The following is a 15,000-nucleotide window of genomic DNA, read 5'->3' as shown; positions in this document are numbered from 1 at the left end:
TTGTTCACACACACAAACACACACACAGGCACGCTGGTTCGCCGGCTCCCCACACACAAAGGCTGGGTGGATTGCGGCCCGTTAGAGCTCCACGCAGGGGATGGATTAGATGTGAATGGAGGGAGGTGAGGGAGAGGAGAGTGGGCTGTGATCCCTTAAAAGACTTGCTGCAGTCCGCCTGGGCGCCCCGTGGCTAATAACCCACGCCGAAGAGAGTGAGAGAGAGTGTGTGTGTGTGTGTGTGTGCGTGTGTGTGTGTGAGAGTGTGAGTGTGAGTGTGAGTGAGAGAGAGGAGAGGGCTGCTCCTGCACTGTCTGTCTTCCTCTGACCTGTCTTTCAGGATACTGGGGAAAAGGGACCACTTAGTAGACAACACCTGGGCCTAATGAATTAGTCTGACATGTTTACAGATGTGCACACATACACACACAAGTACTCCACAGCACTCAGCAAACATACACACACACACACACACACACTGCAGTCCCTATGACGGTTTACACACACTACTCAGAAAACAATGCACACACACTGAACCCACACATCTGAAGAGGGTGGCAACACACCCCACCCAACCAACACACGTATGCACACACACACACATTAATGTGAGTGCTTTAATTCCACAAACCACAAACAAAGAAACAACACAACTACAAGGAACCCTTTCGTGTACATACTAGAGTGTGTCTACCCGACCCGAGCCCGACGGGACCAGACGGGTCGGGTCGGGTTCGGACAAATATTTCGAAATTGTAGTCGGGTTTGGTTCGGGTTTGGACACATGGGGCGATATGCATTGGAAGCTTTACATTTAAATTCCTTATTATGTTTGGTAACCAACAGGTCTGCTTTACATGATGCAAACGTTTGTTTTTTGAGAATAAAGTAAAATGTAAAAAAGACCTAATAGCTTTCTTCCTGTGTGCAAGATTTGTTTATCATGACAACGCATTCCAGGCATGCCGCCTGAAATGCACACGCGTCGTCACGACTACATAAACAAATGGTTATGCACATATGCACATAAGCACAGTCTTGGGTGACGTTAAAAAAAAGTTGTTAGCCTATCAGGAGATTTTAAGATTATTTGCGTTGCATACTGTGGTAAAGACATAGGCTACCGGTAGGCTATACGGTCGTCTCGTTCAACTGAGGATTTCCTCGAGTTGCCCCAATTAACGTCGATGCTGCATATGGATCAGTGACAGAGGCACAGTAGTTTCAACGACTGTTGCAGTTCATTTTTAAGACTTTTCGTCAATGGTAAGACAAGAATTCTATTTCAGTAGGCTATGCTTGCTTGGGCCTCTTGTGTTAATGTGCGCTGTGTGTGACCTGCGTGCGTGCACGCTCATCTGATTCTGTAGACAATTTGTTGTGTGTTCCGTTTAATGGGCTAAAAAGACAGGCTATCCACAAACGTGGACGTTTAATCACTAGCATGGGAATAACTGAGGCATCATCTTCGTCGGGCTCGGGTCGGGTTCGGACATAAAGATGAAAATGCCTGTCGGGTTCGGGTCGGGTTCTGACGCAACTCTGTCGGACGCGGGCCGGGTTCGGACAGAAATTTGCGGCCCGATCCGCACTCTAGTACACACACACATAGACAGTCACACACACACACACACACACACACACACACACACACACACACACACACACACAGAGCTGTTAAAGACATCCTTGTGTTACAAACCACAGGGCGGCAATAAGGACAGAAAAGCTGCAGCCTTGGCGTGCCCATTTTGCCCGTGGCACACCACAAGTGCATGCTAAATAAATAATGACCGCGCCATCTCCTCGGAGTGGGCATTCTTCATGGGCCACTTTCCATCTATTCACATAATGGTCTCTAATGATTAAGAGATAGAAATGAGATCTATATAATGTCCATTGAACAAAAGACATGGAGAGTCAATAGAGATCCTTTTTGTGTGCATGTGTGCATGTGTGTATGTGTGTGTGTGTGAGTGTGTGTGTGTGTGTGAGAGTGTGTGTGTGTGTGAGTGAGAGACTCTCTCTGTGTTTGTGTGTCTAAACGAGGGAGAGACAGAGAGAGAAAGAGATGCTGACAGTTGTAAGCTGATTACCTCAAAATGTGCAAACACACACACACACACACTGAAACAGGATGTTTACACAGTCTGATTTGAGTACAGAATGATAACGGGTCTGATCCTCACACTATAATGTAGATTTATGATTTCATTATTTCATTACAGCCAGTCACAGTCTACTCGTGTTTTTAAATGGCTAGAAACCGTGGAATCCCTGCATGACCCCACTGAGACCAGACATTATATGAATGTGCATCTGGCTATGAGCGTGTGTGTGTGTGTGTGTGTGTGTGTGTGTATGTGTGTGTGTGTGGGGGTCCGTGTGAGTGTGAGTGTGTGAGTGGTCTCTTCACCTCTTCTCCCAGGAGTTCATGCCCAGGATGTTGAGCAGCATGCGGCAGTAGTAGAAGGCGCTCTGTGGCCGCTGGGGCCCCGGCTGGCCCTGCTGCGACGCCCGCATGTTCAGCTCGTTGCCGCGGTGCGCGCCGAACTCCCGCTCGTGGGCGCACTGCTTGAGGATGGCGTTGATGACGTCGTTCTCCTGCTTCTCGGACACGCAGGCCGGCGGCGGCGCCGGGATGTTGAGCGGGGCGCCGGCCCGCTGCAGGCACTCGGGGCTGGACACGCCCAGGTAGCAGAGCATCTCGTCCAGCGCGTCCGAGCCTTCGTCCTCGCGCAGGGCGTCCCACTGCGGGAAGGCCTCGTCGCGGGCAGCGGCGCTTGGCCCGCGGACCCGTCAGGCCCAGGCGACCCTCGTCGTCGTCGTCGTCATCTTCGTCGTCATCTTCGTCCTCCTCTTTGTGGCCGACGTTGTTCTCTCCCCGCCCCTCCTCGATGGCGTTGTTGTTGTTGTTGTGGTGGTGGTTGCTCTGCTCCTGCTGCCGCTTGCTCCTCCTCTCCTCCTCCTCCTCCTCCTCCGCTGCCGGTTCCGCGTCGCCCTCGGGCGCCTCGTCTGACCGCTCGCCGGCATTCTCGGCCAGTCGGAGCGCCTCTTCCAGCTCTGCGTCATCAATCACTAACGAGTCCTCGCCATCTTCCTCCTCTTCTTGGTCATCTTCCTCCTCCTCCTCCTCCTCCTCTTCCTCCTCCTGTAGCCTCCTCTCGCCTCGCTCATCCTCCTCCACTCCTCGCCTCTCCCTGTGCCCGTCTCCTTGTGTCGTCGTTGTCGCCGTCGTCTGCGACGCCGTCGGCGGATGCTGACCGGTCGTTGCGCAGCAGTGGGGCGGCCCGTAGAGGACGGCAGAGTCCCACGAGTGCTTGCCGGAGATGTCGCGCACGATGACGCGCACGCAGGCGCTCGTGGTGGTCAGACCGGCCGACATGCCGCCGCCGGGCAGCCCGTCCTCGGCACGGATCTGGAGGCACGAGAGCAGCGTGGAGCTGTTGAGTGCGAAGAACTGCAGGTTGGGCGCGTCGAAGAGCTCCGTGGCCAGGTCTGGGCTCTCGCTGTAGGGGTTGTCGTGGTTTTCGCACACGTGGCTGGTCAGTGTGGCCGGCCCACCGCTCGTGGGGTAGTGGCCCATGTGGTTGACCAGGTGCGAGATGACCGTGCGGGCCGCCACGGAGATCAGGCCCGTCTGCATGCGGCTGCGAACTGGATGGACAAAACACAGAGGGACGGATGGATGAATTTGACGTTTAAACATTTAAAATGAAACCAGTCAAAACAAGCTTCAAATTAAAAACAAGGCTCTTAACAGCTGCTAATGGTGACTATTGCCTCCTTAACAGACCATTTCTTCCAAAACAGAACAGAAAAACGGAGACAGAGAGAGAATATTTGAATTGCAATCATCTGAAGCTGTCTGAAAGGTTGGTGAAACTAACTTGGCTGAAGATACCAACCCTATATTGAGTATTTGGATGGAATTGACAGACGGTCACACACACACACTTAAGAAACACAGACCTGAGACAAACCCTACTCCTCCACACACAACGTGCCCTGAGCCAAGTCTGGCCACTCAACATCCACTCAATACCCCTTACAGAGCCGATAATGTGCTCGAGCATTCCTCCAACTTTACCCTATTTAAGACTTCTCCACCAGCGCGCGCACACACACACACACACACACACACACACACACACACACACACACACACACACACACACACACACACACACACACACACACACACACACACACACACACACACACACACAGTAAAATTGAGGAATTCGGGGGCCTGATGGATAGGAGGGCCTGACAGAGCAGAGCAAAGCGCTGCAATGTGACACGTGTGCTCGCCGGCCCCCCTGCTGGCCTGGAGGCCCCGATATGCAGCTAAATGAAGACGGAATGGAGCCGCCGGGCATCTCGTCAGGCAAGGAGCATGCCTCACACACACCAGCTGTGATTAGCCACTTTCCACACTGGTGGAGGGAGGAGTGTGTGTGTGTTCAGAGTCTGTGTGAGAGTGTGTGTGTGTGTGTGGGGGGGGGGGTGTGTGACCATACGGATGTATGTTTGTGAGACAGCTTATGTGCATGGGGTATGGGAGGGATGTGTGAGCATCTGAAAAGGGGAAAGTGGTACATTTGTGATCGAAGGAGTGTGTGTGTTTGTCTCAATCCAGGAAAAAGGGTGTGACAGTGTATATGTGTGCGCATGGAGCACGCGTATATGCTTATGAACATGACTATCCCCCTGTTCTCACACACACTCACACACACACACACACACACACACACACACACACACACTCACACACACACACACACACAAAGGGAGGTTGGGGGGGGGGTTATAAAAGACTACATTAATACCCTTAAACAGCCACAGGGATGGACTAAGCACAGCCACCAACTGAGAGACCAACAGAGAGAGGGAATAGCAAAAGAGAAAGAAAATAAGTGAGAGATAGTGAGAGAGAAAGAGAGAGGGCAGAAGAGAGAGTGAGAGAAGAAAAGAGGATAAGGGAGAGTGTGCAACGGAAAGAGAGGGTGGGAAAGAGAGAGAGAGAGAGAGAAAAAAAGAAGGGTGCCAGCTAAGAGCAGTGTTCCGCTCACACTGCGGCGGCGCTCTGTCCACCCCCCAACCAACCGCCCCCCTCCTGCGTGGCCATGCCAGAGGAGCGATGTGGAGGAGAGAGATTAGGACGAGAGGAAGTGAGGCTGAGGCATAGACCAGACCCTGATAAGAACCACTCTCAACTGATGCACTAGCTTAACTCAACACACTCACAACACAACACGCATCTGATCCTGGCGTACAACATGGGGAGCATGCAAACACACCACTGGCTACATTCACTGATACGCACAAAACAAATGGGGCATTCACAATCTACTCATCTAGGAGGTCATTTCTCAAATGATCTTATAAAAGCACACCTAAATTCTGAGTTAGAGGCACATACATTTTTCCTTGTTGACATTTTTTTCAGACAATAACATTTACAATACCTCATGTCTTGAAAATATTTTTTCTTTCCTTGGCAGAGCTTAAACAGAAACGATTAAAACAGTGTTTCCCAAACTGTGCGACTGTGTGTGAAGGCTACACAGGTGTGCCGCAGGGAAAATCCATACTCAGCTTTTATTGTCGCTGATAACAGTTACCAATTGGCCGAGACTGCAGACCATTCAAACCACATTTTATGAAGTTAGAACTAAACTAAACGGACTACCTACATAACGTTTTACACATTTGTGCATCTAGATGCCGTTTTTTATTGTTTAGGGAACAACCTCAAGCACGACTGCATAACATAGCTGCATTCAAAAGTAGCAGAAAGTTGTCCTTTAATAACTGCCATGCTATATAGCCAAAGGCATTGAAAACTAGAATGATCGCATTGCGCTTGTACGCCTCAATGCACCCGTCAATTTCTGGTTGAAATATTTGTGTGTGACGAGGCACGTAATTGTTCATACCAAATTTGAAGAACGTGCCTCAAGGCATTCTTGAGATATCGTGTTCACAAGAATGGGGGTAACCATGTGGCCACAGTGACCTTGACCTCTGACCTTCAAAATCAAATCAGTTCATCACAGAGTCCAAGACAACATTCATACTGAATCTGAAGCAAATGGAGGCATTCTTGAGATATAGCATTCACAAGAATTGGACTTTCATAGTCACAATAACCTTTCATAGTCACAATAAACGTTTGACCTTGAACCTTTGACCTCCAAAATCTAATCAGTTGGTCTTTGAGTTGAACTGAACATTCACACCAAATTTGAAGCCCATGCCTTGAGGCGTTCTCATGCATGTACACATGTGATATGCTTTACACATGCAATGTTATTGTCTTAATGCTTTACACATGCAATGTTATTGTCTTAATTGTCTTAATCTTTTCATTCTAAGTGTCCTGACTGTGACTGTGGAGGTGAGGCGTACCCTCGGTGACGGGCTGCAGCTTGGACGAGCGCTCGGAGTCGGGTGAATGCAGTGGCTCGGGCTCCTTCAGGCTCTCCAGCAGCAGGAAGGGGTCGTAGTCGGCGCTACTGAGGTCAGACAGGTTGATGGGAAAGTAGCGGGGGTTACTGAAGCTCTGCGCCCCGTACACACAGCCGTGCAGAACCTGAACAGAGAGAGGCCTTCAGTTTTTAAAAAGATTTAAAACAAACAAACAATTGCAGAACACTGAAAATAACCAGTTTCCTGTCACCAGGTGAAAACGAGTCTCACATATATACAGAGAGGGAGGGGGGGGGGGGGGGGGGGGTGTGTGAAGGGAGAAGAGAAACGTGAGAGGTGGAGGGAAAGCAAAAACACGGAGAGAAAAAAGCTAATGAAAAACCAGGAAGAAAAGAACAGTGAAACAGCGAGAGGAAGAGAGAGAGATAATAAGATGGAGAAGAGAGTTAGTAAAGGGGAAAAATGGAGAGAGGAAAGCAAGAGCTGATAAAAGGCTGAGCTGGAGAGAGAGAGAGAGAAAAAGAGAGAGAGAAAGAGATCCAGCGCACCTCTCTTGTTTGTGGAGAAAACTACGTAAAAATATTAATGATTCAAAAATACATATACTCATGATCCAATTATCTGGCCATTAAAGACAGTGTCACTATGGCGACTGTGAATAGCTAAGAGGGGAGTAATTGGAGATGGCTGCTTTGTGGAGAGCAGGGTTGGGGTGGGGTGGGGTGGGGTAGGGTGGGGTGGCGGTGCAAAGTGGACGAGACACGGACGGTCCTTGAAAAGAAAGACAGGGCCGAGTTAATGGACAGACTCATCAGAGGCCTTGTGGAGGTTAGTGGAGAACATTCAAATCTAGATCTCAAAGCAGGTGGAGAACACAAATACATACAAATTCAAACAAAAACAAAAATCAGGCTTCACTAATGTGTGTAATGTGTACTAATGCTGCAAGGAACACAATCTAACTGTAAAGCATGTGTGGACTAAACAAATGAGTCTAAGTGTGCAAGTGTGCAGTGGACTTGTGAAGAGTGTGTGTGGGTGTGTGTGTGTGTGTGTCAGAAAAACAAAAACAAACCACACCAAACCAAACTACAACTGAACAGACCTCTAAATTTGAATATGTGATTTAGACACAATTTGCATGCTTTGCTGGCTGTAACTCCACGCCACATGAGGCCGTTTGCTCCAGCAGGGGCCGACCTGAGACCTGAGATTGAGAGCGAGTCGTACTGTACCTTATAGATGCAGCTGAGGACGGACTTCTCTCCGCGGTCCTTGTCTGGCGTGAGGGTCTGGATGGGCTGCAGGAGGGTCTTGGGGGGCAGTGCCATCACCCAGTCCAGCAGGCACAGCAGCAGCGACACCACCAGCTGCACACAGATGGAGAGAGAGACAGAGGAAGAGAGAGACAGAGCGAGAGAGAGACAGAGGGAGAGAGAGACAGAGGGAGAGAGAGAGAGATGGAGAGAGAGACAGAGGGAGAGAGAGAGAGATGGAGAGAAAGGCAGAGGGAGAGAGACAGATGGAGAGATCGATGACCATGCGGACCAGTCCACAGAGAATGGACGTTGAACGTGAGTATCTACAGTATAACATAAGACAAAAAACAAAAAATAAAACTGCCTAAAACCAAAACATTGTATATGTGTGTGTATGTGTGTGTGTGTGTGTGTGTGTGTCTATTCCATACCCTTTTGTCCAGCTCATGTGGGGAGGACTCTGTGGTGGGGAGCAGGTAGGTGATGGTGGCTATGAGGATCTGCAACAAACACACTCTCATCTCATCACCTTCTCTTTTTTCACTCCTTACTCACATGCACATTTTTAAATAAAATGTGAGCTCATTGGGAGTTAAAACACATTTGCAAAATTGTTCCCGACGGATTATTATATTTTATTTGTTTACTGTACCTCAACTATTTTCTTTGGGGTGTCAGGAGGGAATTTCTGCAGGTGATCCACATAGTTGATGAGCAGGTGCAGAATATCTGAGGCAACCAGGGCCACGGTTTTATTTGGGAACTAGAAAAGACACAAACACACACAAACAATGTCAAGGCTTTCAGACATCTGTTTTTGCTAACTGGCAGGGGTGAGTGAATCCATGCACGTGTGTGTGTGTGTGTGTGTGTGTGTGTGTGTGTGTGTGTGTGTGTCTAGCATGTGAATGGTGTGTGCTGTGCGGTGGTGTGGGCGCCAGCACCACAGGGGAGAGACAAACAGCACATTGTGTCAGTGTGTCTTGATCTGTGATAAGGATTAAGATGCGGATGAGCCTTTTTCCAGGCCTAATTCTGCTGACTGGAACAGACCCCGATATCACACCCCCCCCCCCACCCCCACACACACACACACAAAGAAAAGAGGAATACCGTGGAAAGAAGGAAAAAGAAATGAATATAAAAGGCTAGAAGGTGAAACAGAAAATAAACTGGCAGTGCAGATAGAATTGGGACTGGGGGGGGGGGGGTAAGGGAAAGGAGATGGGGAGAGGGGGTTGGAGACTAAACAAGGGAGAGGGGGGGAGAGAGAGAGAGAGAGAGAGAGAGAGAGAGAGAGAGAGAGAGAGAGAGAGAGAGAGAGAGAGAGAGAGAGAGAGAGAGAGAGAGAGAGAGAGAGAGAGAGAGAGAGGGAGAGGGAGAGGGAGATGGTCTCTGGGCTCTGGTCTGTGGCCCTGGCTCCCTGCGGCTGCCGCAGCGTTGCCACGCAGAGGAGACGAGCTGCACAACAATGGAGGCTGGAGCAGCAGGCAGGCTCTGCAGCCCAGTCCACTGGACCCAGCCACCATTCACTCAACCAGGGCATGAGTGAGTGTGTGTGTGTGTGTGTGTGTGTGTGTGTGTGTGTGTGTGTGTGTGTGGGATGGCTACAGATAGGCTCCAGGTCCCCCCTCCCCGGCCATTTTCAGACAGAAATATAATAATTCCTTGAAGTCGCTGGAGCGTGCATTCTTCAGTGGATTAGCCTTCTGTCTGAGCGCAGTGTGCAAGCCAAACATGTTGACAGTCCAGATTTAGCTGAGGTTTTTGGTTCACTGAAGGGGAGGTGTGTGTGTGTGTGTGTGTGTGTGTGTGTGTGTGTGTGTGTGTGTGTGTGTGTGTGTGTGTGTGTGTGTGTGTGTGTGTGTGTGTATGCGACCGAGAATCTGTGTGCGTATGAATGTGTGTGTGTGTGTGTGTATATATGTATGTTTGGAGGGGTGTTGGAGGTTGTATTGGTGTGGAGGGGTGGTAGTAAGCTTCTTCTGGATAAACAGCTCTCGAGAAGTGCCAGTAAACGGCACACAGGCTTGGAGCCTTGGAGAAGGGGGGTTGGGGTGGCGGGTGGGGGGCTACAGAAGCACTAGGGGGCCTGGCCAGCAGACCCCTGTCCGGCCTCCACCACTACCGCTACATCCGCAGCCGCTAGCTCTAGCGGCCATGGGCTAGCTGCTCCACTCATTACGTCCAATAACATCAGAGGCATGGTGCTTGCTTTTTACACTTGTACAAGCAGCACAATGTTCTGGCACGCGATAACAGTCTTTGTGGGTTTGTTGGGTGGCACGCTTACAGAAGATGTGAGACATGAGGTCCGCGCGCTTACCCCTTACAGAACGTTCATGCTCGTTAACGGCCAAACGGAAAACGTACAACTGGACAGCTTGAAGCGTCTGCATGCTGAAGATAGCAAAATTGGTACGCTAAACATGCTGAAATGTAAAGCTGCACGCTGCACACTGAAGGACAAGAAAAACAAGTCAAGCTAAATTGCCGTCCCGAGGCCTGAAGTGGTGCCAAATACATAAGCAGAGAGTGTTTGCAAACATGTAAGCATGTTAATGCGGGGGGCTTTGCTATGCATCTGGTGAAATGTTATTATGGTATAACATGCAAACAATCCAACATTAAGGAGAAAATCGAACCGTCTTCCTCGTCGCCGTGTGCAGTGGCGTTACCTTGAGTGTGACACAAATGACGTTGAGGGCCTCTTTGATCTGCGGGTGTCTTGTGCCGTGGACCAACTCCTCACACAACCAGATGCCCAGGCTGCAGAGCGCCACACACCTGAGACACAGACACACACACACACACACACACACACACACACACACACAGACACAGACACAGACACAGACACAGACACACACACACACACAGACACACACACAGGCAGACAAACACAACATTACAGTAGATGGATTTTTTTAATCTATCCAATGACTTGCACTGCAGTGAAGCACCAAAGATAGTCACCATTTACAATGACAATAGAATCTTAGGTAATGTGCTTTCTCAATCTCAAACGTGCACACCTTGGGTTACTACTGAGCTGATTTGCTTCCTCAATGTTTTCCCTAAATCCCCTTGACATGCATATTACTTACACAGTACACATACAGTAAATCAGACATTTTGTTAAAATACCATAAAATTAGGATACTTTTTGTTCTGTTTATTTCACCTGTAGATGTAAACATGTGATGGTAGTGCTCCTTTTGCTAATAATGACTGCACTTGGCCAGACACACATACCAAAGTCTGAGTCATCGACAGCAGGTAGGAGATCAGCAGGAATGGGGACGGCCAGTTCTACTTCAGCCACGTGTGTGTGTGTGTGTACGCGTCACTGCACACGCACTCATGACCTTTCAACCTCAGCATCCTGCAGGGGTCGTGAACTTTCCACTAAACCACAACACGACAATGACTAAGACCCCAAAGCCACCAGCAGGATATTCATTACTCAAGCACAATAACTAACTGTGTGTATGGTAACAAGTGTGTAGTGTAGTGTGTGTGTGTGTGTGTGTGTGTGTGTGTGTGTGTGTGTGTGTGCCTTTAACGGGCCGCAATCCACCCAGTCTTTATGTATGGTGATAAGCCAGAATGCTGCTTAAGGTGTCTGTGTCTTCTAATCAACTGGTCCGGACACCGAGTCCCTCCCCAAACACACACACCCACACACACACACTTAACCCCTAAACTAAGCCTGCTGAGAGCACGTGGATTAACACTACCCTTCTCCTCCACATCGGGCCCCTAATCTGCGTCTGTCTGGCTGTGTGTGTACAGACAGGTCACTCAATCCCAGTCCCCTCTACGCTCTCCGTCTCGCCCCCACAAACCCCACCCTTACCCTCTGCTACCCTAAACCCCAGTCCCCCCCCCCAGGTCTGACCAGCACTTATAGGGGGCCGCCGTTACTACTGTGAGTGCCTACATGCGTCAGCATGGTGATCATTATCAGCGGCAGCAGAATTTAATCTACAGGTCAGACGGAGCTTTCTGGGAGGACGGATCAGGGAGAGACAATGAGGAGGGATGTGGGTCATTAACACCTTAAATATGAAATATGGGGAAGAGAGGAGGAACTGGTGTGTGTGTGTGTGTGTGTGTGTGTGTGTGTGTGTGTGTGTGTGTGTGGGGCAGGTCAGGAAGGTATATGATGAGGTTTGGTGCTAGTGCTCCTACCTGGCAGGGGCTGAGGGCTCATCTTTGGCAGAGTTCAGAATGTGTTTAATGATGTGCTCCTGTGAAAGAGAGAGAAAGAGAGAAAGAGAAAGAGAGAGAGAGGGGGGGGGGGGCAGCGATAGACAGATAGAGAATGTGAGAAATGAAAGAGTGGGGTGAGAGGAACAAGTGAAAGGTTATAGGTATAAATGACATTTCAGTTCCCATCGCCACACACGCACACAAGCAGATTTCATGAAACAACCAACAAGCATTTAATATGCTAATCAAGTTTGAACCTAATGTTCCAATGTCACTTCATAAGGCAAGTTCCACCCACCTCTGGACACACACAACCAAGTTTCTTCCTCACACACACACACACACACACTAAAACACAAACACACCCATTACTAATAAATACACACACACACAGAATATATCTGTATGAACGAGGCTGTTTTCATGCAGGTCCAGGCCTCTGATTAGGGGGATGCCATCGTGTGCATTTCTCCATCCGCGGCTCCCAGCAGGGGGGATACTGATGTGCATGGCATCAGCTACTTAGCCCTCGGCCAAGGGGGCGACACACACCGGGAGGGCCAGACCCGGCATCCTGGCAAGGCGTACACACACGGCAAAAATGCCCCGGCATACACACGCCATCATTAGCCCATCAGAAACCGGCCGGCGCCGCCACCTGCCGAGTGCTCGTTAGTGGAGCGTTGGGGTGGGGGGGTGGGGGGGGGGGGGTCGTCAAGAGTGAACACGCTCATAGAAGTATTAATGCTATACCAAGGGTTCTCAATTCTCAACCTTTTGGGGGCTAAGGCACACCAAAGGGCAAGGCACACCAATGCATGGTTACATCACACACATTATTATAGACTATTCATTCCTTCCTTCCTAAACCTTCATTCACATACAAAAGCATCACTACATCTTAGCTTGAATGTGCACTTCTGGATGTACAGAGGACAGTGGGGGGGGGGGGGAAAGGCGCAGTGTGTACCTTGACGTCCCTGAACTTGGTCATGACGACGTCCGCTGTGGTGGGGTGCAGCGCAGGCAGCTCCTCGTAGAGGTTGGGGAAGCACACCAGGGATCCCAGCAGGATCTGCGCCTCCACACGAGGAGCCTGAGAGAGGGAGGGAGGGAGGGAGAGAAAATGTGAAGTGACAGAAAGAAAGAAAGAGAGAAAGAAAGAAAGAAAGAAAGAAAGGAGAGAAAGAGAGAAAGAAAGAAGAGGGTGGAGTAGAAAAAACAAAAAACATTAATCCCAGAGTAAATCAAATGTCGCTGTCTCAACATGTATGTAATGTATGTATGTAAACAACACTATAGCAACATGTATGTAATGTATGTATGTAAACAACACTACATGTATGTAATGTATGTATGTAAACAACACTATAGCAACGGCAAAGCAACGCTACACTTTTTTCCCACGAGACACCTCTGAGTGGCGTCGGTGGACACTGCGGCCAGGTCAGGAGACAGGAGTGTGTCTTACATTGAGCGAGGAGCAGGCGGTCACCCTGCTGGCGGCCACGATTGAAGTCCAGCGTGAGCATGGTGGCCCCGGGGAGACCGATGGAGAAGAAACGCGGAGGAGCAGTGCTTTATGATGGTGTTCACAATGTCCTGAGAGAGAGAGAGAGAGAGAGAGAGGGAGAGAGGGAGAGAGAGAGAGAGAGAGAGGGAGGGAGAGAGAGAGAGAGAGAGAGAGAGAGAAGAGAGAGAGGGGGAGGGAGAGAGAGAGGGAGGGGAGGGAGGGAGGGAGGGAGAGGGAGAGGGAAGAGAGAGAGAGAGAGAAAGAGAGAGGGAGGGAGAGGGAGGGAGAGAGAGAGAGGGAGAGAAGAGAGAGAGAGAGAGAGGGAGGGAGATGAGAGAGAGAGGGAGGGAGGGAGGGAGAGAAAGAGAGAGAGGGAGGGAGGGAGGGGGAGAGAGAGATGAGAGAGAGAGAGAGAGAGAGAGAGAGAAAAATATAGTTAGCTAATGCATCAAAGCAAATGTTATGCTAACTAAAATGACGATTTAGTTGTCATTCAAAAAGGTACTGAAAATAAGACCTGTGGTTAATTTCCTCATTCTTTTGAACGAGGCACAAATAATTTCTGATTAGTTAAGGTGTGCACACAGACGACACACACACACACACACACACACCTGGTCGACATGCAGCATGGCCGCAGTGCATGATGTTGTAAAAGTGTGTGAGGAGTCAGAGTGGGCGAGACGTCCTGCCTCCTCTTCATGATCTTGCAGATCAGCTTGTAGGCGTGCAGCTTGCCCTGCTTGTACCGCTCAGTCAGCATAGTGGCCTGCACAGAGCACACACACACACACACACACACACACACAGTATCAACCCACACAAACAGTCAACCCACACACACATTTAAACACGTGCATTGCACGCCTACTTATTTCCATAAGATGTCAAACATGGAAAAAAACAAGACTGTACACACACACACCTATCCCGACATATACAGCTCTAGAAAAAATTAAGAGACATTTTCTGATGTGACACACGAATGAGTTGACATATTCAAATTTGCAGTGGTCTCTTAATTTTGAATATGACCGTTAACTCATTAGAATGTCACTCGGCAACCATAGGATGACATCAGAAAAATGTGCAGTGGTCTCCTAATTTTTTCAACAGCTGTATATGTATACGAAGTCATACACAGGTTTTATTAAGACGTAAAGACACACAAAAACTTTTTTAAATGAAAAGAAAATCTGCTGCACTGACAAGCATATTAATTAATTTACATCTGTACATTTTAAATAACTTTAAAAAACATTAAAAACATTTGTGGATGCGCTCACCTTGAGAGCCACGGGGTCAGGATACGGAGGGGTGGGATGAGGTCCTGGGGGGAGGTGGGGAGGACTGGTTGTCCATGGAGATGCCCAGGTTGTCTCTGATCTGGAGACACAAACACACCACACGAGCAGGGGGTCAGTACGCAAGCAACAATCCAAGATGCACCAATACCTACAGTATATGATACAACCCAACCCACCGATACACATAAGATGCAAACCATCAAAACACACAGTATATGCCACCCAACCCATGTAACCCTAGCCTGGAGCCAGCCCGAACTTAGCCCAATTC

General features: G+C 49.3%; 1 protein-coding gene across 1 annotated transcript in view; it reads right to left on the bottom strand.

Annotated features, from left to right (window-relative positions):
* The window catches only part of ralgapa1 (Ral GTPase activating protein catalytic subunit alpha 1), an 80,985-nt gene that overhangs the window by 34,627 nt on the left and 31,358 nt on the right, over nt 1-15,000 (bottom strand). Inside the window, 12 exon segments of the mRNA XM_042072112.1 lie at nt 2,417-2,772; nt 2,774-3,657; nt 6,415-6,598; nt 7,671-7,805; nt 8,126-8,194; nt 8,347-8,457; nt 10,373-10,481; nt 11,889-11,947; nt 12,880-13,005; nt 13,381-13,422; nt 13,424-13,477; nt 13,479-13,511. Of these exon segments, the coding sequence (XP_041928046.1) occupies nt 2,417-2,772; nt 2,774-3,657; nt 6,415-6,598; nt 7,671-7,805; nt 8,126-8,194; nt 8,347-8,457; nt 10,373-10,481; nt 11,889-11,947; nt 12,880-13,005; nt 13,381-13,422; nt 13,424-13,477; nt 13,479-13,511 (2,162 nt within the window).

Source organism: Alosa sapidissima, chromosome 19 (genome assembly GCF_018492685.1).
Source record: "Alosa sapidissima isolate fAloSap1 chromosome 19, fAloSap1.pri, whole genome shotgun sequence".
Taxonomy (NCBI): Eukaryota; Metazoa; Chordata; class Actinopteri; order Clupeiformes; family Clupeidae; genus Alosa; species Alosa sapidissima.
The sequence above is the reverse complement of the archived record's forward strand: the minus strand, read 5'-3'. Positions and strand labels throughout refer to the sequence as shown.